The sequence below is a fragment of the Ananas comosus genome, linkage group 9 (assembly GCF_001540865.1).
Source record: "Ananas comosus cultivar F153 linkage group 9, ASM154086v1, whole genome shotgun sequence".
NCBI lineage: Eukaryota > Viridiplantae > Streptophyta > Magnoliopsida > Poales > Bromeliaceae > Ananas > Ananas comosus.
Window position 1 is genome coordinate 1407660 of NC_033629.1, and position 21355 is coordinate 1429014.

General features: G+C 36.6%; 3 protein-coding genes and 2 pseudogenes across 4 annotated transcripts in view; 2 read left to right on the plus strand and 3 right to left on the minus strand.

Moving 5' to 3' along the window:
* LOC109715347 (tubulin beta chain) lies at positions 110-3886 on the plus strand. Its single transcript, XM_020240321.1, has 3 exons — positions 110-706; positions 2184-2453; positions 2939-3886. The coding sequence occupies exons 1-3, from the start codon at positions 313-315 to the stop codon at positions 3607-3609; spliced, it is 1335 nt and encodes a 444-aa protein (XP_020095910.1). The 5' UTR covers positions 110-312; the 3' UTR covers positions 3610-3886.
* Positions 8085-11927, plus strand: LOC109715351 (dihydroceramide fatty acyl 2-hydroxylase FAH1-like). Of its 2 annotated transcripts, none has more exons than XM_020240328.1 (8): positions 8085-8241; positions 9557-9663; positions 9994-10086; positions 10184-10380; positions 10489-10594; positions 10935-11081; positions 11167-11326; positions 11476-11927. In XM_020240328.1, the coding sequence occupies exons 2-7, from the start codon at positions 9613-9615 to the stop codon at positions 11284-11286; spliced, it is 714 nt and encodes a 237-aa protein (XP_020095917.1). In that variant the 5' UTR covers positions 8085-8241; positions 9557-9612; the 3' UTR covers positions 11287-11326; positions 11476-11927. The 2 variants fall into 2 exon arrangements, with proteins under 2 accessions (XP_020095917.1, XP_020095918.1); XM_020240329.1 differs by having other exon boundaries at positions 9606-9663.
* LOC109715352 lies at positions 12415-15391 on the minus strand (annotated as a pseudogene).
* On the minus strand, positions 14682-17321 carry LOC109715357 (annotated as a pseudogene).
* LOC109715348 (alpha N-terminal protein methyltransferase 1) overlaps positions 14700-21355 on the minus strand; it is a 51352-nt gene continuing 44696 nt past the window's right edge. Inside the window, exon 7 of the mRNA XM_020240324.1 lies at positions 14700-15397. Coding sequence (XP_020095913.1) covers positions 15365-15397 — 33 coding nt within the window. The 3' untranslated portion in view covers positions 14700-15364. The remainder of the gene's footprint in view (positions 15398-21355) is intronic.

Consider the following 21355-nt stretch of genomic DNA (forward strand, 5'->3'; position numbering starts at 1 on the left):
TTTTTTTTTTTTTTTTTTTTTTTTTTTTTTTTTTTTTTTTTGATAGTTGAGGGGTTATTTGTAAATTTTTTCTGTTTAGAGAACCCGAGAGAAAGAGAGAGACCCAGTCGCTGCGGGTTCGTTGAGGCTCGCTAATTTTAAACCGGGGGTGAGCGAGAATCGCGGTGACCACAACTACTCTTTTCCCCTCCGTATAAACCCTCGCCTCCCCCTCCCTCATCGTCCCCTTCCTCGTCTCCTCCACCACCACCTCCTCCTCGTCGTCGTCTCGTCCGCGATCTCGACCTCGACCTCGACCTCGATCGATTGAAGATGAGGGAGATCCTGCACATCCAGGGGGGGCAATGCGGGAACCAGATCGGGGCCAAGTTCTGGGAGGTGATCTGCGACGAGCACGGGATCGACCACTCGGGCAAGTACAGCGGCGACTCCGAGCTCCAACTGGAGCGCATCAACGTCTACTACAACGAGGCGAGCGGGGGCCGCTACGTCCCCCGCGCCGTGCTCATGGATCTCGAGCCCGGCACCATGGACTCCGTGCGATCCGGGCCCTTCGGCCAGATCTTCCGCCCCGATAACTTCGTTTTTGGGCAATCCGGGGCCGGAAACAACTGGGCCAAGGGGCACTACACCGAGGGCGCCGAGCTCATCGACGCCGTGCTCGACGTCGTCCGCAAGGAGGCCGAGAACTGCGACTGCTTGCAAGGTATTACCATCTTTATTAGGGTTTCGGCCATCTTCAAAAGTTCTGATTTTTTTTTTTTTGGTGGGGGGGGGTTGGGGGGCAAAAATTCATCCCTTTTAACGTATTGTCGATTTTAGAATTGTTTTTCTAAATTTAATTTGGGATTCGTGAAATTTGATGGTTTTGCTAACGGAATCCGCAGTTAAATTTGGACTAAGCACTATTAAACTAAACAAAATCCCCAATTTAGATAGTAAAAAAGGTTAGTTGAGGGATTAAATCCTGCAATTGAGGTGTCCCGGCACTTTTTTTATATTTTTCCGATTTTTCTGGGTTGTGGTGTTTTTCCTTTTTTCTTTTTCTTTTTTTTTTTTGTTTGGGTATGATATTTTGTTTGTTTTTTTTTTTTGAGTAAATGTTGTTACATAGTATGTTGGACCTTGAAATGTTTTGTCGTGGGAGATCTACGCTCATGAATGCCTTTCTAGTTGAAAATTAAGATTTTGTTGTTAATTTTTTTTTAATATAACTCCACTATTTACAGAAAATTACAAGATATGAACTGTAATGTTGCTATTCCCTTATCAATCTTTTGTACTGTTGCTATTTAAACCTAAAAAGAAGGAGGTGGAGAACTACGACCTGCTTACAAGTTTATATTTTGTAATACAATTAATTCGGTTTATGGTGTAGTTTTTAATTTCTTGTTTATTTAATTTGGATTCTTTTGAGTATGTTTTAATATACAATAATATGTTGAATTTTGAGATCTCTGCTTGCTGGAGATCAATGTGTGAATAATGAATTTCTCTTGTTAAGTCATTAGATAGCCTTATGAGATTACATGAAATACTGTGTATTGCTGCTATTTCCGTATCAATCGTCTGCGCTTTTCCCAGTTTGTCTCTGAAACCTTCCAACGATAGTAACCGAACTGGGAGTAATAGAACTGGGAAGTTACCAAACTATCCTGAAACAGCTGACGGCATTGGAAGTCGAGGGAACAAAAATGGAGGACTGGTGGGTGAAGTGATTTAGATGTAACTTGGTTGCATTTTGACCTAGATGTGTTCTCTTCGGTGTGACTTAAATACGGAGACATTGTTGTTTCAGTGTTAAAAAAAAGATCAACATTTTCCATAATTTCATTAACTTAGTGTTGATTTAACATGTTGGTCCAAAATGTGAATCGTCATCTGATTATACGTTCTGTATAGGCGTGCACATTATCTTGTCACGCTTACAGTTCATTGCTGCTTTGAAATGATCGAATTGAAATATTTTGTTGTTAACTAGAGTGTGGAAGTTCGACATATATGTCTATATCTCCTCTGGTCGTGATATGGCAAATTAGTGTTACAAAAGAGACTTTTTTAACTACCAACCTTCTGAATGTATTTCTATGTCTTCATCTATCCGCTACTGTTTTCGGTTTTGAAGAGAATTAATGGGAACTTGGATTGGCATTTGATTCCATCATATTTCATTGATCGTACAGGATTCCAAGTTTGCCATTCTTTGGGAGGAGGCACGGGGTCGGGCATGGGCACCCTTCTTATTTCTAAGATCAGAGAAGAGTACCCGGATCGCATGATGTTGACCTTCTCTGTCTTCCCCTCACCCAAGGTCTCAGATACAGTCGTGGAACCATACAATGCTACATTATCTGTTCATCAGCTCGTTGAGAATGCTGACGAGTGTATGGTGCTCGACAATGAAGCTTTGTACGATATATGCTTCCGCACTCTCAAGCTTGCCACACCTACTTGTAAGTATTTTTCTCCTGTCGTCTATTTCTTACTTCTACACTTTTACTAATGCAAGATTCTTTTTGTTCCTATTAATTTAGGTCTACAGGCAGTATTGTATTAAGTTTGTAACTTTGTTGGATTATTCCAAGTTTTGTTAGATTACGAGACTTAACTACTTGTCATTTAGGGCTTTTTTAGCCCAGTTGGTGCTTTGTTTTTCATTAAGCACCGTCTCTACACAAGTATGCCAAAGCTTCAAAATTGGAGCTTCTGCTTTTGGGGGCAATAGCTCGCTTTAGCTTCTCAACACATCAAAATCCCAAAATTGTTTTGTTTGCGTAACACTTGCTCCTTATTTATGGAGTAGAAAAGTTGTTCGAGAAGGCAGAAGCCATGCGAAGTGGAGACATTGGACTTTGATCTTGCTTCTTGTACATAATGGACTTTGAACTTGCTTCCTGTTCTCTTACCACCTTACACTTATTAATCTTCTTTCACGCAGTCGGCGACCTTAACCACCTCATCTCCGCCACGATGAGCGGTGTCACGTGCTGCCTCCGCTTTCCCGGCCAGCTCAATTCCGACCTCCGCAAGCTTGCTGTCAACCTCATCCCTTTCCCGCGCCTCCACTTCTTCATGGTCGGCTTCGCCCCCCTCACCTCCCGCGGGTCCCAGCAGTACCGTGCTCTCACCGTTCCCGAACTAACCCAACAGATGTGGGACGCCAAGAACATGATGTGCGCTGCCGACCCCCGCCATGGCCGCTATCTCACAGCCTCCGCCATGTTCCGTGGTAAGATGAGCACCAAAGAAGTCGACGAGCAGATGATCAACATCCAAAACAAGAACTCTTCATACTTCGTGGAGTGGATCCCGAACAATGTTAAGTCCAGCGTGTGCGATATTCCGCCTAAGGGGCTGAAGATGGCATCGACGTTCGTCGGGAACTCAACTTCGATCCAGGAGATGTTCAGGAGGGTTAGCGAGCAGTTCACTGCAATGTTCAGGAGGAAGGCTTTCTTGCATTGGTATACCGGGGAGGGGATGGACGAGATGGAGTTCACAGAGGCGGAGAGTAACATGAACGATTTGGTCGCGGAGTATCAGCAGTACCAGGATGCTACGGCGGAAGAGGAGTACGAGGAGGAAGAGGAAGAGGAAGAGGCTACTTAGAGGTGATAATATATCTTCATTACAGCCTATATTGTTTTCTGTGCTACCAAGTTGGTTTTGAAGGGTCTGGAAAATGGTGTAATGTTGGAGTATTGTATGATTGTATGGCTCTGTATGATGTGATGAGTATGGTTTCCCAAACTAGTGCTTGTTTGTATGGTTATTGTATTTGGCTTTTGGCTTAAATTTCTTCTTGTGAGATAATGGTGGATCTTAGGCTTCATTCTGCTTCTTGTGACAGTATATCTATAGTTGAAATTGGTGCTGATTCCACTGACTACTATCTCCGCTCTTTTAAATGTTTGGATGAAATAAGAGAGGAACTAAAGAGAGCAAAGAAAAAGAGAGTTACATGAACTGCGTTTTCACTATTAGAATGAAAACAATTTGAATGTTAGAACTTCTTTTCTCTTCCTTTTCTTTCTCTATTTTTCTTTCTTTGTTCTTCTTAAATTTCACTTGAAATAAAAAAATGGACTCTTTTAAGTTGCTTTTAGAGTGTTTAGTATCTCCTGATACCAAGTTCTATGGTGAGTTATATGATATCTCAACTGTGATGTCTCAGCCTTATTTTTGCTGTATGACTACTTTTGCAGATGTGTCCTTCTGATTTTTTTTTTTTTTTTCCTGATTTCTCAGTCCTTCTACATGTGAGAAATGGCATGGTATAGCTGGTTTGTGGCTGTCTCATTCTTTTGCTTATTGTTGTCAGACAGAAGAGATTCAGGGTATCTGACAGCACTACTTTTTATTCTTCCAACAGTGCTTCTGCCTTCCAGCCTGTCATTTCAAACCTCCCATGTGTTATTGGCTGTCATCTTGCATGTTGTAAGCTTCCACACTTGCTAGCATTTATTTTGATTTTTGTTATTTTGTGAAGTGTGTAGATAGATAGTATTTGATGTAATTTTATGCTAATCTTTGTCCCAAACATTCAAGTTTGATGAGGGATGACTAAATGGGTCTTTAGAAATTCATTTAGAGAAAGTTTTAACTTTTTTAGTTTGTGAAGCATCCAGCTTTGGCTTTTCGAATGTAAAAGTTGAATCCAGTTAGGTCTAGTTTGAGAATGTATCGTCTAAACACTTAACTATAAATTTGTGGTAGAGACCGTCACAACTTAAGTCTAGACGAACTAAGGTTGGATTGGGTCTAGACGAAATTTATGCCCAAACCTGAATCTGCTCTGTTCGAATTTGGATTGGAAAGAAATTTCAAGTAATCGTACCCATTCACATAATGACATCCCTAGTCCAAAACTTTTTCTTTTTTCTCGTCTGTCCCATCCCATTCCTGAGGCAGAAGTCTGATACTGGGCTGTCAGATTTTAGCCCAGAAAACAATGCAAATGAAGTCCTGCTGCAGCTCTAAGACCAGCCCTGGCCCATTTCAATGATCATTACATCCCAAAGTGTAATCTTTATTTCTCTATTTTTGGCTTAGTAATTATTTTTATTTTTTTTTTTGAACTCTTTACCAATACTTGCTTAAGTTTTGCTTCGTTTTGTGAATTGAAAATTACTGGCTAAAGGAACATGGCAAATATCTAATTATCCTTAGTGCTTCTCTCATTTATAATGTGTATGAGTGACTCACAAATCCAAGTATTGAAGATCATAGTTATAGTTCATGTTTAGCCGTGGTTCTGGATTCGCATTTAATTAAAGTGTTTGACACATTAAAAAAAAAATTCTATAGTGTGAAAACTGTGTTCTTTAGTTTTTTAGTTCTCTATATTTCTTTTTTTTTTTTTCGAGTTTCCTAGAGTTCTACAGAGAGGCCAAACAAATCATTAATTACTTACTGTAATTTAATAAAAAAATTGATCTCTTTATATTCTTTTTTTAAAATTTTCACACATGTAATTCGCAACCAAAAGTGTGTGATATTCAAATAGAAAAAAATAAACAAGTGGTTTATTTCAAAATAACCAGTTATCATACACTCCAAAACAGTTGTTAGCCCATAGATCCGCTTCCATGTACTCAAAACAAAATTAATAAAATTATAATCAGAAAACATAGCAAGTAATTAATTAAGGACCTAATATGTTCATTTATAGCTGTCACATAAAAAAATATCTCTCTTTCTCCTTGATTGAGCCACTCGAGTTGCACCTGCTTTGATCACTGTGCCCACCTCATGCACATATAATAATAATAATAATAATAATATTTTATTATTATTTTTATAATTAATATTAATAATAATAATTAATAATAGGCCACAGGAAAAAGCTGTCAAATCAGTTGAGAAGTATTAAATGCCAACAATATTTCCACCAAGCAACTTATTAGCCCATAGCTTTGTCAAAACATATTACAAGTTTATTTGATCTATCTGTTCCTTACAGTAATATTTTATTAAAATTTTCTGTCAGCAGTAATAACTCGTTAGGTCGTTCAAAATATTTAAATTCAGTTATTATTATTAAGATGAAGTTCTCTTATATACCCAATAAAAATCTCATTTTCATCTGATATAAAATTATTGGGGTGTTACATTTTAAGAAGTTGTCATGTGTTATTTTTATCCCTATCAAAATATTATAATCATTTCTTCTAAAGTTCTCTCATAACTTACTTATATCCGTACCAAACGAAGCCTAAAAGTTCTCTCATAACTTTAAAGTTAGAAAATATCCAACAAATTATTAAGTGACGACAAAAACTTATACATGATAGTGAATTGATGGCTCCCCAACATGGTATGATTGGGGAGCTTCCCATTAAAAGCTTTATTTCTAAATTAGAGCTTCTGCTTTACAAATTTTTTTATTGGTGTTTACTTCGTGGAAGTTTATCAATAATGTTAAATAAATAAATATAAATATACCAATTCATAAAACATTATTTATTTTGGTCTTATATTTAAAAATGTCTACTATTGGAGATTGAGCAGCTAATATTTTATGGTTACGATGATTAAAACTTTTACTACAACTAAAAGTTGGTAGACTCCATTTTGTTGCCTTAGCAACAAAATTAAGAAGATTAAATTAAAGCTGTTGAATTTAAGGCTTTAGAATCTTATTTATGTTAAGAGAAAATTTGGTCTAGCACAAAATCTACAAGTGAGATATATTATTTGAAAACCATCAAATCCAAAATCGTAAAAGCTTATTAGATTGTCGCTCATAATAAGTATATATCCTCTATTGATTCTTATTCCAAACAGAACTAATAACAAATAAATTAATATTATCTGTAAATATCTGTTAGGCATTACTGCTGTTGCGCAGAACAGTAGTGCGTTCCAGTATGAATTAGGATTAATTTCATACAGGTCTCTACAAATATAGTAAATAATAAATATATCTCTACAAAGTTCAACTTTTATATTATTTCTATAAAAATCTTGATATTTTTAAATATGTCCATATTGTTAGGATTCATTAGAAAAAATTAGTTAACCATAAGCAAAATAATAAACCCTAGTTAGTTAATGAAGTGTATTGATATTTTTATCCCTCTTCAATTAACAGTTTAAATTTTTGAAGGGATACATATATGATGACAAAAAGATCATTTCACTTATAAAATAAATAATGCTTTAACGGTAATAAACTAGAGAGAGATATTTGAAAAAATTAGAATTCTTACAGAAACAACATATAAAAGTTTAACTTTATAAAGGTATATTTATAATTTATTATATTTGTAGTGACCCGTATGAAATTAACCCTATAAGTTAATAAGCTGGGGCATTTATGGGGAACTTACTTGGTAAGCATACCGACACTATGTTGTGATCTCTCTCCTTAATAAAACTAACAACGGTTTGAACTCGGAGAACAACACTAAATCCTATTTAACTAATTCTTAATAAATTATAATTAATTAAAACACTAATACAAATTATTAATTACTTAACGGAGGATAAACGGAGTCTAACGGCGCCCGTTAGATCACGGCCGGAGGCGCTTAGCTGTCACCCGCTAAACTCCAACGAACGGCTGAGCTGGCGCCCGAACATTCCGTTCAAGAATTAACGGCGGAGATTCGATCCCAGAAGCGGGGCCCACACATGAGAACGAGAGAGATTGGCGGAACGCAAACTGTACGAGTAGCCCCCGCACTATCCCGATGTTACGATTTGGTTCTTATAACTTAATCAGTCAGAATCATGAACATTTATTTATTGCAATTCAGTCCCCCAGCAAAGAAAATAATCTTTCTTTTCATTTTTTTCTTACAAAACGTATTACAAAGTATTATATTTGATTTTACAAGTTTAATTAAGCTTGCATAGTAAAATTAAAGATAATATGTAAGTGTTTAGATGCGTGTTTTGTTTTGGCTTTATTTTTTTATAGTGGGAGATGAAGAGTAATATACGGAAAAAATTTAGAATTTAAAATATTTTCTCTTACGAAAAATACAAGGTGAGTTGAGTGGATAGAAATATTTGGATAGTATAGGGACTATCTATGCAATTTTACCCTTTGCTCTTTACAAACCTATTATCATCTCTCCTCTTCTCTCTCTCTCTCTCTCGCTCTCTCTCGTAAATCTCTCTCTCTCTCTGTCTCTCTCTCTCCTCTTCTCCGAGGGCGATTTGTCGCCGGAGAAGAAGCGTCGGAGGGCGAAGGAGAGCGCCATTAGGGTTCCCAGATCGCGAGACGTGTCTCAGGTGCGCACGATTCGGATTAGGGTTTGGTGTGCTCGGTTTTGTTTTCGCTCTTTGATTGCATCCGAAGCACGGATCTCTAGATCCGTCGCCATTGTTTGTTTTGTTGGTTGATATGACTCCGTGCATTGTAATGATGTGGGATTTGGGTGTTGATTTGGGATTAGAAATTGTTTCTGAGGCCGCATTGTTTGATTTGTGTGAAAAGGTTTTGGGTTCTTAGGTTTTTTGCGGATTTTAGTTCCCAGATGTTATAAAAATGTGATGTTAATTGTCGTTTTGTTAATTTTTTTGTTAATGTGGCTTGTTTTTGTCGCTGACCGAGATTTTAAGGGTTTTATGATGGTTATGTTAACGATTTATGTGCATCAGGGAGTAACTTTTCTTAATTTCGTTCCGTTTTATGTGTTTGTAAGATGATTAGGGTTTTGAAGTCGAGTTTATTTTTTTTTCCCCAAAAAAAGGTGCCTAGAATATACCCGATCTCTTGCTTATAAATAAATATTATGATATTGACCGTGTGTATATCTTTATAAATAAATGCTATTTCTTTATCAATGTTGGATCAGGTGATTACATCAACATCACATTTTGGTGCTACCGTATATGCAATTTGGGATTTTGTTGCTTTAGTCAATGTGAACAAAAAAATTGTTTTGTATTGTAATCTTATTTAAGCTTGTGATGCACTGATAAATTGCGCAGTTCACTTGTCGTCCTGGTAAATTGTTGAAATTAGAAGAAAAGAAAATCCTTCAATTTTGTTTTAAATAACCTCACTTTTTTTTCTTTTTTCGGTTGGTACAGTTATTGAGACCAAAATCACCTTTTTAAATGTATCTCATTGTAAGTGTTATCTTATTGGTGTTTCTGTCATCTGGGAAAAACTTTTGGGACCACATGATGCAGCTCATCGTGCCACCAAAAGTTGGGGCATGTGCTATTGTCTAGGGGGTGATAGATTCTATAAATCCTGCTTTGCTCACTGCTGACATGATAGCGATCCAACGGTTTTCTAAAATTGTGGGAGTTCATCTTGTTATTGCAGATGATTGATGTGACATCAATATTTTATTTATCCGTTCGGAATCAGAAATGATATCTCACCTTTTGTAGAGCCCTTGAATTGTTTCCACATGAGCGGTGATTGTTCACAGCTTCTTTTTGTTATGGTATTTTGAGTTTAATCTCTGGTTATTGGCCGGAATATGTTTGGCTGTTCAATAGTGATTATAGAGGTGTTTGCAGTGTGTAACAGTCACCTGCAATTATTATTCCATTGCTTTTGTTTGATTCTCTTCATGTATGTTGGCTGCAGGAATATTGAAATATTTAATAATTTCCTTTTTGTCTGGTAATTCTGAAAGTTCAAAGATGGTGGCCCAGGAGTTCACCGTGGATTTGGATAAGCCTCTTGTTTTTCAGGTAGCTTGTTCTTGATACTTTTCTCCTGCTATGATGCTCTTTCGTTTCTCAACTTTACCATGAAATACTAAATGAAATTAACATGAAATAGCCTTGTGGTGTTTTTCACCACGACTAACTGCTATTAACATTTCTTGATGGATTTTAGATGCTTGATCTCTCCCTGAAGTATGTAGTAATCCTGTTTTCAACAGTGTTAAAAATTCCAAATTTCATTTATGCTTAGTTTCCAAAACTTAATCATTTCTACTTAACATGAAATTCTCCTTCTTGTTTATCATTTACAACAGCTAATTCATCAATTACAACTTTTTCCATGTGGCTATTAAGGTTGGCCATCTTGGAGAGCAGTACCAGGAATGGGTTCACCAGCCTATTGTTAGCAAGGAAGGCCCACGTTTCTTTGCCAATAACATTCTGGAGGTAAAAAGGCCGATGGTTATTTTGCCAACATAGTAGCCTCATCTGGTATTTGTAAAACTTTCTAATGAAGGTATAATTATTGTTTTTTATTCATCAGTTTTTAACACGCACTAAATGGTTTGCGGTTCCGCTCATATGGCTGCCGGTTGTCTGCTGGTGCTTGACCATGTCAATTCAAATGGGCCATACACTTCGTGAAGTGGGTCTCATGATGGTTTTTGGAATATTTATATGGACACTGATTGAGTATACTTTGCACCGGTTCCTTTTCCACATCAAGACCAAAAGCTACTGGTAGTCCTTTTACTCTTCAAATTCTTTATTCTCTGAATAGTGCCTTTTTGTTAATTAGCAAAGTGGGTTGGATATATCTAAGAAGCTTTTTCAATACTATGTTTTCAGGGCAAACACATGCCATTATCTTCTTCATGGATGCCATCATAAGCATCCAATGGACGGACTTCGTCTTGTTTTCCCTCCGGCCGCAACGGCCATTTTGTGTGTGCCGGTACAGCTTCTAACCCTTAAAATCAGTGGATACAAATTCCTGATACTGGTTTTTCAATTGATGACTATTCATGCTGACGCTAGAAATACATAGTTAAAAATGCATAATTCTCAACTTTCTTATATTGAAAGAAAGAAGATGATTCCCAGTATAGATTCTTCTGATACTTAAAACCAACGAACTTAAAAAATCGGGGCTTCTAGTAGTACTATATGCCATGCATTTCAATTTTCGGGCATAAAATATTTGCTTTTATTTCCGGGGATTCACATGACTTATCTTTTCAATTTTTCAAGCATTTAGCTGTTAGAAAAGCCTATTGACTCCTGCCATATTCTAGTTCTGGAACCTGGTTAGGCTCATATCAACCCCCTCCACCACTCCCGCCTTATTTGGTGGTGGCCTATTGGGTTATGTGATGTACGATTGCACTCACTACTACCTCCATCACGGCCAACCCACTTCCGACCCAGCGAAAAACCTCAAGGTGAGAAGTTGACCTTGTGCTTGCTAAATATTTTGGGATCATTTTTTGCTACTTTTTCTAACAAATAATTGTTTGTAATACCCAGAGGTATCATCTGAACCACCACTTCAGAATTCAAAACAAGGGCTTTGGAATTACGTCTTCGCTTTGGGACGTCGTGTTTGGGACGTTGCCTCCATCGAAGATGGCAGGGAAAAGCAGTTGATGTCTGCATTACAGATTTAAGGAGATTGTAATCTATCAAGGTAAGCCTAGGCTTGTTCTTTTCCCCATGCCGATTCATTCCAACTCTATTATTTTGCTAATGTTAATTCTAGTGTAATTGCAAGTCTCAGCTACTGATCTTTGGGGTTTGATCAATTTCCTTTGCTTCGTGTGGTATACTTTCACGCAGAGTCGCAGATTTTCCCTAGGTTATGGCTGGTTATTTTTTTAATGGATCTTGTAAATGCCTAGTTCCTGATGCTGCAGTTTTCGCCCCGATTTCATCGGTCACTCGTGTTCTTGAGCATCACCTTGCAATGGAAATCAACTCTTTTATGAATCGGGCCATAGTAGATCTCTTGGCATTTCATGGATGAATTGGACCACTTCGATTGTTTTTTTTTTTAGTTTCCTTGTACAAAATTTCATGTTATAGTTTTGCTATTGGGTGCGAAAGCAAATTATTTGAAGGGTCTGGTCGTTTTGACGGCTTATTTTTTTGGATATTGGTTCTGTTCGATGAACATTTTATTTACTATTTAATCACTGCAGCAATATTTTTCTCTTTAATGAATTGCTATTTTAAGTAATGCTATGGGAGAAGTGCTATGCTAAAATCCTCCCATCAGCTTTTCCATGTAAGATGAGTTTTTAAGTTAGAAGAGCTTTTATTGTTGAAGCACAGAATCTTATTTTTTCATTCAGCTTCTTGTTGCGACATAAGCCCATGATAAATGAGAAAATGTTGTAATTATATTTTGTATCCAACCAAATGGATTAATTAGGCTTATTATTACTTTTATTTAAAACTATAATCCCCATGGAAGGAGCTTCCACGAAGCCGCCTCCTTTATTGGGAAAACTTTAAAAACCCCCCCTGTGGTTTCGTGCATTCTCACTTTGCTACCCTGTAGTTTAAAACGTATCAATTTACTCCCATGTGGTTTCATTTTTATCTTTTCGGAAGCTTTTTCGTTAATATTTCGTTAAATTATATACAAAAAACTTTAGATAACCATCTATATTTATCGAATAGTCACTTTAGTATCCTTTAATTTTAACTTTGTCACTGATTTAAAAAAATAATAATAATAAAATTGATAACAAAAAGATAAAAACGAAACCACAGGGGGGCAAATTGATACGTTTTAAACCACAGGGTAGCAAAGTGAGAATGCACGAAACCACGGGGGGTTTTTGAAGTTTTCCCTCCTTTATTCCACACGCATACAATACGTAGGCATACGTGTGCATGTATAGATACCGCTATACGTATAGTAGCTAGTATCTGTGATCTAAGGGCAAAACACAACCTGGTAGTTGGTGTTTCCAGGGCAAGTGAAATCGGTGCCGTTGTGATCGCCAGGATAGCTGAATGCGTGAGGGCACTGGCTCTTGAAGTACTCCGAGTACTGCGTCGGGTTGCAGCTGCTCCCGGAGGGGCAGCAGTACTCCGGCGTCCTGAAGATCGTGCACGGGTCGTCGCACCCGCCGGGCACCTGCAGCGGCGCCGGGCACTGCGCATTTACGTTGGCGGCACAGCTCGGCCCCGACGTGCAGCCGTTCGATGTCGGCATGAAGCTCAGCGGCACGTTGAACCCTGAAAACAAAGCGGTTATGTTCGTTCACAAATTTATACTGTAAACTACTATTTTCTAATAGCTTAAGTTTATAGAATGAAAGTACCAGCCACGAGGGAGATGTCAAAGTAGTCGAGGCCTGCATACTAGTCGAGAGAATACTCGGCGAGAGTATTGGGGTTCTGTCCATAGCCGATGCAGGCGAGGACGCCGCCGCAGTCGCCAGTCTGGCAGTGGCCGTTGCCGTTGGAGTCGAAGGAGCAGCCGGTGCGAGCCCAGACGCGGCCTCTGGTGGTGCCGTCAGCCACGTTGAAGGACGAGGACTGGCCCGGGTTGAGCTGGACGCCGCCGCCGGGCGAGGCGGCGGCCCTGACGGTGTAGGAGCAATGGTTGACAACGTTGAAGGTCGACGCGGTGGCGAGAGGGAGGAGGATGGGGAGCAGGAGAGGGAGAGTGGTTTGTGTGGCCATTTCTGGGGAGAAAAAGGAGGAGAAAATGAGGAAGAAGAGGAGAAAAAGAAGAAGCAGAAGAGGAAGAGGAAGAGGAAGAATAAAATTATTAATTTATTTTATTAATTAATTATGATTAAATATTTTAACTGTGGTTAATTAAATTTCTTTAGTGAAATTTAATGATAAGGATATATCTGAATACATTAGAACTTTTGTAGGAATAACTTATGAAAATTGAACTTTGTAAGAATATATTTATAATTTATCATATTTATAGGGACGTGTATGCAATTAACCCATATATATATATATATATATATATATATATATAAAATGGAAAACTCCGAGACTACCAACATTTTATAGAAAATTTTCTCACAATCTTTGAATTATGCAATAATTGAGCCTACGTCCCAAGCTTATCCAGTTAATCCGAGTCACGTGATTTAGCTTAAAATGGAACTTTGAAACTTCTTTAACTTACTCGACAAGTTCAGAATCCTAATTTCCAAGCACATTTTCCACCACATTTCTTAAAGAACAATCAACAATTTCTCAAATTTCTAGTACATATACCATTTGCCGTCGCCTTTGACCGGCATTTCCCGTCACCGAATTTGACCTAAAATAAGGCTAAGAAATTTCCAGCTATATCTGAAGTTCCATTGTCAAAACAGGAGAAGAGATACATACCAATTTTCCGGGCATATCCTCTGAATGCAGTAGATTTCCGGGCATATTCTCATCAATTTCTTAACATCCTTCGAGTTAAATATAAAAACATATAAATATCGTTCTCTAACAGCTTAAGTTTTTAGAATACAACGATTGTTTCATGTGGTATCAACCAGACAGTTTTGAGTTCGAATCACGCCAGGCTCATGTCCTGAGTTCAAATCACACTAGTCTCCTAACATTATTAATTTTCTCTTATTTAATTCAAGTTCACATCATGAGTCCCGAAAAAAATCTCAAGCCTAGAAAAATTTTAAAATATAAATACTATTCTCTAACTATTTAAACTTTTAGAGCACAACGGTTACTTCACACTTCGGAGCCAACGAAAATTCTCATTAGATAATTCCAACACCCACTTCTGTAAGCTACCTCTTCTGTGGATAACCTTCTTCTTGACCAGAAGATCATGGCGGTCAATCATTTAATCTCATTAATAAAATGTTTTTATCATTGCGTCACTCTAATTACTTCTGCGTTTTTAAGGACCAATACTAACCTGACACAACATGAGTCAATCTCATATCGAATTTTGATGAAAGCGAGATACGAGTTGAACCGGATTGCAATTCAGACTACTACGAAAACAGGATTACATTATCATTATCCAAGGGGAATGTGCAGGAAAGGAAAACAAACTCACCATGTTTATTGTACAGTAGTTAAGTATTCTCTACTGAAACTTCATTGTCCTTTCTCTTTTGTCTCCTTCAATTTACCAGTGTTACTTTTTTTCTTTTTTGTGGATTGGCATAAATTTGGAAAACAGCATACAAATTCCTGGGTGTTGTCCGTGTCGATGTAACACTAGTGATCATCTCATACTAACACATAAAACTAAAAGGAAAGGTACGAAAACCAACGGGGAGAAAGTAGTCATCCCAAATCTACTTTTCACCATCCAATTCATGCAAGATAGTTCTAGGAGAACCAATAGACGAAATTTAGGGACTCACTTGGGTCCTTTATATTTGTCACCGGATGATAACAGGAGTGTAATTGTGCCTCCTGGTTCTTCCATCACTGTTCCCTCCTTTTGGCTTATCGGTTACCAAAGCATACATCTTCACAGGGAATAATTCCTTGGGAAGCCCTTCTTGATCCTCTGTTTTTTTTTTTGTTTTTTTTTTATTTTTTATGCAAATGTGAGATAATAAGGCTAAAATTCATGATAAACTGATAAGGCGAATTTCTTTTTGTAATGTTTAATATCACATTGAATGAAAAATAAATAAATTTTACTGAACCTTAGTTCTGTAGATGTGAAGACCGCACTGGTTGAAAAGCTCCTTGAAATACGAGACAGATCTGGTCACACTGTGATCATCTCTATCCAATACGAATCCTGAAAGAAACATCTTAATGTGTAAAGGCGTCTTATCGGCAATCTGTGATTCTATCATCAAGATGTGGGAGTATATACAAGAGAGAACAATGTGCTCATGCCATTTCTTGCGATGTTCTCTTTAACGACGAAAAAACCATTATAGCTTTAAAGCCCAACCTACATAGAAACCATTAATGTGGTAAATAGCAGGATGAAAAATACAAATAACCACCAGAAATTAGGAAAAAAAATCCACTGAGTGTAAAAATAATTATTTCTTTTGAAATTTTATAGTAGAAGCAAACTAAAACATGTACTTGGGTATTGCAATACAATAGTATGCATTTTTCCCCACAAATATGCAAAAGGAACAAAAAAAAGAAAGAATATCCAAGTGCATATTTTCATAACTACAGAAGCAAAGAGCAGATTAATGATGTGAAAGCATATGTTACTGGAAGTTTCATATATTTGAGTTAAAGTACCTTCGCACGCTTAAAAAATGCGACAAAATCATCATCTGGAAGTTGCCGTATGCGCCACTGAACCCATATTACATCATGTCTTCCAGCTTCTGGAGTGAAATCCTGTAGCAAAATTCAGCCAAACAGAATTATGAATAAATATCGACTTATTAAGCTCACAAAATCAACTAAAGAAAGCAACTACCTGAAGAGGGACACAATAGAAATTAACAGCCTTGTGAGCATCCCCTTCCGCATCAATCGCTGGAGCTAAACTTTCGCGTGCAGCCTCTAGAAAATGTGATACCGGCTCGACAAGATCAACCTGAAAAGCTCAACGCTGCAAATGAGCACCAACATACATTTCTCTGCATATCTATTAAATACATTCATAAAACATACACAAATGAAAGAATAGATCATTGAGTTATGCAAATGATCCGCTGACCCTGGTAATTACAATCATTATGCTCATCACATTAAGAAAAACAGATATGCACTATGCAAGATCACTTAACCCATGATTATTCATCTGTTCGCATATCAAACACCTAACGTGTTAGATTTTTCTATCATAATGCTGAATAGTGAGTAAAATCACCTTCCCACCACAGGAAATTCAAGTAATTTAACATGGAAGCATACTGTATGTGTAATTTGCGCGCGCTTTGGTAATGTACTACTACCATTTTACTCTCAAAAAACTCTTTGGTGATGTGACATTACTTAAATCTTGCATGACGTAATTTGCGCTACTAGAACTGATTGTTAAAACATCACTGCAGGTGTTTCTCTACCTATTGGCTTAAGCTTTTGGATTGGAGGGGGCAGCGCACCGTACGTCTATAAATAACACATCAAAGAGACATTAAGCAACACTTACCTCATTGAAGTACCTTATAACAAGATTCTTCGTCACTCGTCCGATTCCCGAACCGCAATCTATCACAAATTTATGAAACCAGTAAGAACCCCAACACTACATATATGCACATAGGCGTAAGCAAAGCGAAATTAAGCTCTATTTCTCACCGTAGGTATCTCTATTCCGGAACAAATGATCCAAATCAACAAAGGCGAACACAAAATCAAAGCTAAAAATAGAACGAGATTAGATTACCGAGAGCAACAAGATGCCGCTTTGCACTTCCAAAGCGCTCGATCAAAAGGGGTTTTATAAAACCCTCGCTCCCCTTCACATCGGCGTCGTTCACGCACCCGTACCCACCTAAAACCCCATCCACAGAAGCCTCCACTCCCTACACCAAATCCAAATGAAACCCTCAAAAGTTAGGGTTTTGACGACATTTACCGAACCAAATCGAGAGCTGAGAGCCTTTCTAGGGTTCGCTAATCGGCGTTCTCGGCCCCTTCCTCGGCGCCGACTTCTTCTCTCCACATCTCGCTAGGGCTCGCGAACGCGCGCCCCGTGGTGGAGTCCACGCCGCCGAAGTCCATGGCTAGAGCAGCAGCGGCGGCGGCGGCGGCGGAGGAGGAGGCGCGTCCCCGACATCGGTCGATCGATCGATCGATCCCTATCGAGGTTTAGGGTTTTGGACCGGATCCACTCGGTGGCGAGGAGTCGCTTTGACCCGAATTATTTGACCCGAATTATTGTTTTGGACCCATGATTTGGGCTCGACTATTTGGGCCTAGTGGGCTATCGATACATTGATCGATCCGCATGATTTTCCTTAAAATATTATTAAAATTATGTATTCTTGTACATCATCCGACCACCATAAGGAGAGGAATGATTCCATTAAAATCGAAATGGCAAATTACACTCAACACATATAGGGCTCAAAATTATGTAAATATATATTTAATCTCAGTTCCAGTGCAATTTGTGGCCTTACCACTAACACTTAATATACAACCTTCCACGATGATAGATTGTTAGAGGTAACAAGATGGTACTATAATCCATTATTTCCTTTTACGTAGGGTGCATATCTATTATGTACCTTGGGCCATGCATTTTATTGCGTTGTGGATATCCTTTTACGTAGAGTGTTTATCTATTATTTCGTGAGATTTGAAGGTACAGTGCAGAGAGGGAACCATGGCCCGGCGAGCAGCGGCCGAGCGGCGCCATTAGAATTCGTCCTTTAATGTTATTGTAGTGGTGGAGGATTCGTCCTTTAATGTTATTGTATTGTATAGTTCAATTAAAATTTTGTTATAGATAGTTTAAAATTAAATTTTAGTTACTAGACATGTTCTATGATAATTAAGATTTACATATTAAAATTTTTAACAAAATTAACACGAATTTGTTTTAAAAAATGAACCGTTAATTACTAGTCATATACCTATAATTTTCGAGATTATTTGATACCTATAAAATAGATTTTGAAACTTTATTCATTTTTAATATACAATTAATCCTCGCATAGCGTATATCTTACGTGTTTCATTCGTTTAATTTTAAAATATTAAGTTTAAAATATTGAACTCTGTTCGTGAGTACACTAATGCACGAGTTGCATACTATAATTTTATGCATTTGAATGCAATTAACCTAATTACCATGTTACCATCCGTGCGAGGTACTTAAATTCAATGTAGTTAAAACTTTATGACGAGGTCCAATTGCAGTAATTAAAACTACTGTCTAAATTGACCGCAATTTCAACTGTAGCAGTTGAAAAGACTAATGTTTTATCTTTCTGATCACTTTTTTAAACACATACATATACATGTGTGTGTAAGTATATATATATTCTTATACGAGATTGCTAATATAGAAAATATTTAAATACCATTCTCTACCAACTTAAATTTTTAAAGTACAGCGATTATTTCACATGACATCAGAGTAGGAGATTCTGAATGCGAGTCGTGTCAGACTCCTAACATTATTAATTTTTTTTCATTTATTTCAAGTACACATTATGGGTTTGCAAAAAGTTTGGAGCACCATTTTCTAGGCATATCATAATCCAATGACGAAATTTGTATTTATATGCAGTTACAATTGCAGTGCAGTTGCAACCACATGCAACCAAACGGCCATTTAGAGCTTATACTCTGATAAATAGAAAGTTCAGTTTGTTCCGGAAGCCGAACTAAACAAGCATTAGCATACATTTTCAAAAAAAAAAAAATAATAGGAAGCTTCCTAATGAGGCTTCATTGGGGAGTTCTTGATTTGTTACCGCATGTAGTTTTATCTCTGTTTAAAAATTTATTGGGTACATCCTAATACTAAAATTCAAAAAAAAATAAGTTCTAGAGAAAAAAAATTAAAATCATAGGTCATGTTTGGTTCGGAAATAAACTATTTTTGTTTATTCGTGAAATAGGTATTATTTGTGGGATTTGTAGGGATTAGAATAATTTTGTATTTTAATAAGAATTGGATTATTCAGAGGGATAAAAAAAAATAATTACGTTTGAATAGTTAGATTGGAAGAGTAGAAATAAAATTAATTATAGTGGTAAAATAATAATTTACTTAAATAATAATTAAGCATGTTAATTTTTAATAAAATTATATTTTAAAAAGTTGATTAATTAATTAACCAACAATGTTAATATTTTTGGGAGGGGAGGCTGGGTCGTTACATTTGGTATCAGAGCCGATCACCAGTTGAAAATATGTGGCGAGTCTCGACTGAGTCAGGATCTGAAAGATAAGGTGAAAGACTATGTCAGAGTCTGTATGACAAGATGACCGGCTATGTAAGGGTCTGGACGACAAGGCTAGCGAGACGAGTCTCACATCGCCTGATGACCTTAGACTGTGTGTGTGATTGGACTGACAAGGACGTCAGGGTCTTAACCGAGAAAGTCTGTCATATCCCAAGGGTCAAGGGGGGGAGGGGGGATGGGTTTAATGAGTGTTTCATTCGGGGTCGGGTCTAATGAGCGTTTCGTTCGGGGGTGGGGTCAAAGAGGGGGTGTTCTTGTGTATTTTCTCTTCTTTTACATGCCTCTAGTACGCCAAAATCATCCAATTTCAATTATTAGTTTGTACATGATTTTACACTTCTAAAACCATTTTACTTTTTAGCAATTCTATGTGCAAGTGGAGAACGATTTAATGAGTTTATAATTATATCAAAGTTTATCGATGAGTATTCTATTTAAATGGACCATAATATTCAGTGCTTCAATTTTGATAGAATGAGAGCAAATTTATGTGATACTGAGCCCCGGAATAGGGGTGGAATTAAGTTAATCCCATCCATATTTAATTTTTAAATATAAATATTTGCATTAATTTTTAATTTTTAATTTTTAAAAATTTATAATTTATAATTTTAAAATTAATATTTATTTTTCAAAATTTAAAATTTAAAATTATTATTTTTAATTATTTAAATTTAAAATTTGATATTTTATATTTGTAACTTTAAATTTTTCAATTTGAGATTTAAAAATATATTTTTTAATTTTGAATTTTTAATTTTAAATTTTAAATTATTATTTTAAATTATTTAAATTTTAAATTTGATATTTTATATTTGTAACTTTAAATTTTTCAATTTGAGATTTAAAAATATAAATTTTAATTTCAAATTTTGAATTTTAAATTTTAAATTATTATTTTTAATTATTTAAATTTTAAATTTGATATTTTATATTTGTAACTTTAAATTTTTAAATTTTAAATTTTAAATTATTAGTTTTAATTATTTAAATTTTAAATTTAAATTCAAATATAATAATTGGGGCAATATTATTGTTTTCCGTTTACTTCAAACAAACACTATTTTACTTATATCTGGACTTAACCCAATTCTCAACCAAATACAAAATTACTCTAAACCCCACCTTAACCCTGAACTTAATCCTATTCCTGAAATAACTAGTTCTTACTTAATCCCGAACCAAACGAAGCTAAGAGTTCAACTATAGTGCTCGCGGATTTCGATATGATTCAATCCACCTGAGCGTTGGGTCTATTGTTGGGCCTCTTGTCGTTAGATCTCTTGTGTACTGTACATCCACTCAAGTTATTAGTATGCTAAATCTATTATTGCGGGACAGGATGTTGGACCTATTTTAGCACAATAATAAATAGCTAACAATTCCAACTCAGATTATTTTGCTAATGTTGATTTTAGTGTAATTGCAAGTCTCACTATGATATACTTTCGCGCAGAGTGGCAGATTTGATCGATCAATCTTGTGTTCTTGAGCATCACCTTGCAATGGAAATCACCTCTTTTATGAATCTGCCCGTACGTAGTAGATCGCTTGGCATTTCATGGATGAATCGAACCACTTTGATTGTGTTTTCTTTTAGTTTCCTTCTTGTACAAAATTAAATTTCATGTTATATAGTTTTGCTATTGGGAGCTATGAGCTAGGCTGGTATACTATCGGCAGCACGGAGGCCTCCGTGCTACCAAATTATTTTCAATGATGCAGCTTTCAAATCGACGATTGACTCCGTTAGACTTAATCTACACTATTGAAAGTATTTGAAAACTAAATTTCATAATTTTTCGGCATCATTTACCTATCAAACGAATAATCTAAAAATGAACGGCTGAAAATA

Excerpts from the sequence above, each read along its gene's own strand:
- LOC109715347 (XM_020240321.1), top strand. The coding sequence starts at position 313 with ATGAGGGAGATCCTGCACATCCAGGGGGGGCAATGCGGGAACCAGATC. Across the intron at positions 707-2,183 it reads GAACTGCGACTGCTTGCAAG|GATTCCAAGTTTGCCATTCT; the intron begins GTATTACCATCT and ends TTGATCGTACAG. Across the intron at positions 2,454-2,938 it reads CAAGCTTGCCACACCTACTT|TCGGCGACCTTAACCACCTC; the intron begins GTAAGTATTTTT and ends TCTTTCACGCAG.
- LOC109715351 (XM_020240328.1), top strand. The coding sequence starts at position 9,613 with ATGGTGGCCCAGGAGTTCACCGTGGATTTGGATAAGCCTCTTGTTTTT. Across the intron at positions 9,664-9,993 it reads ATAAGCCTCTTGTTTTTCAG|GTTGGCCATCTTGGAGAGCA; the intron begins GTAGCTTGTTCT and ends GTGGCTATTAAG. Across the intron at positions 10,595-10,934 it reads CGGCCATTTTGTGTGTGCCG|TTCTGGAACCTGGTTAGGCT; the intron begins GTACAGCTTCTA and ends GCCATATTCTAG.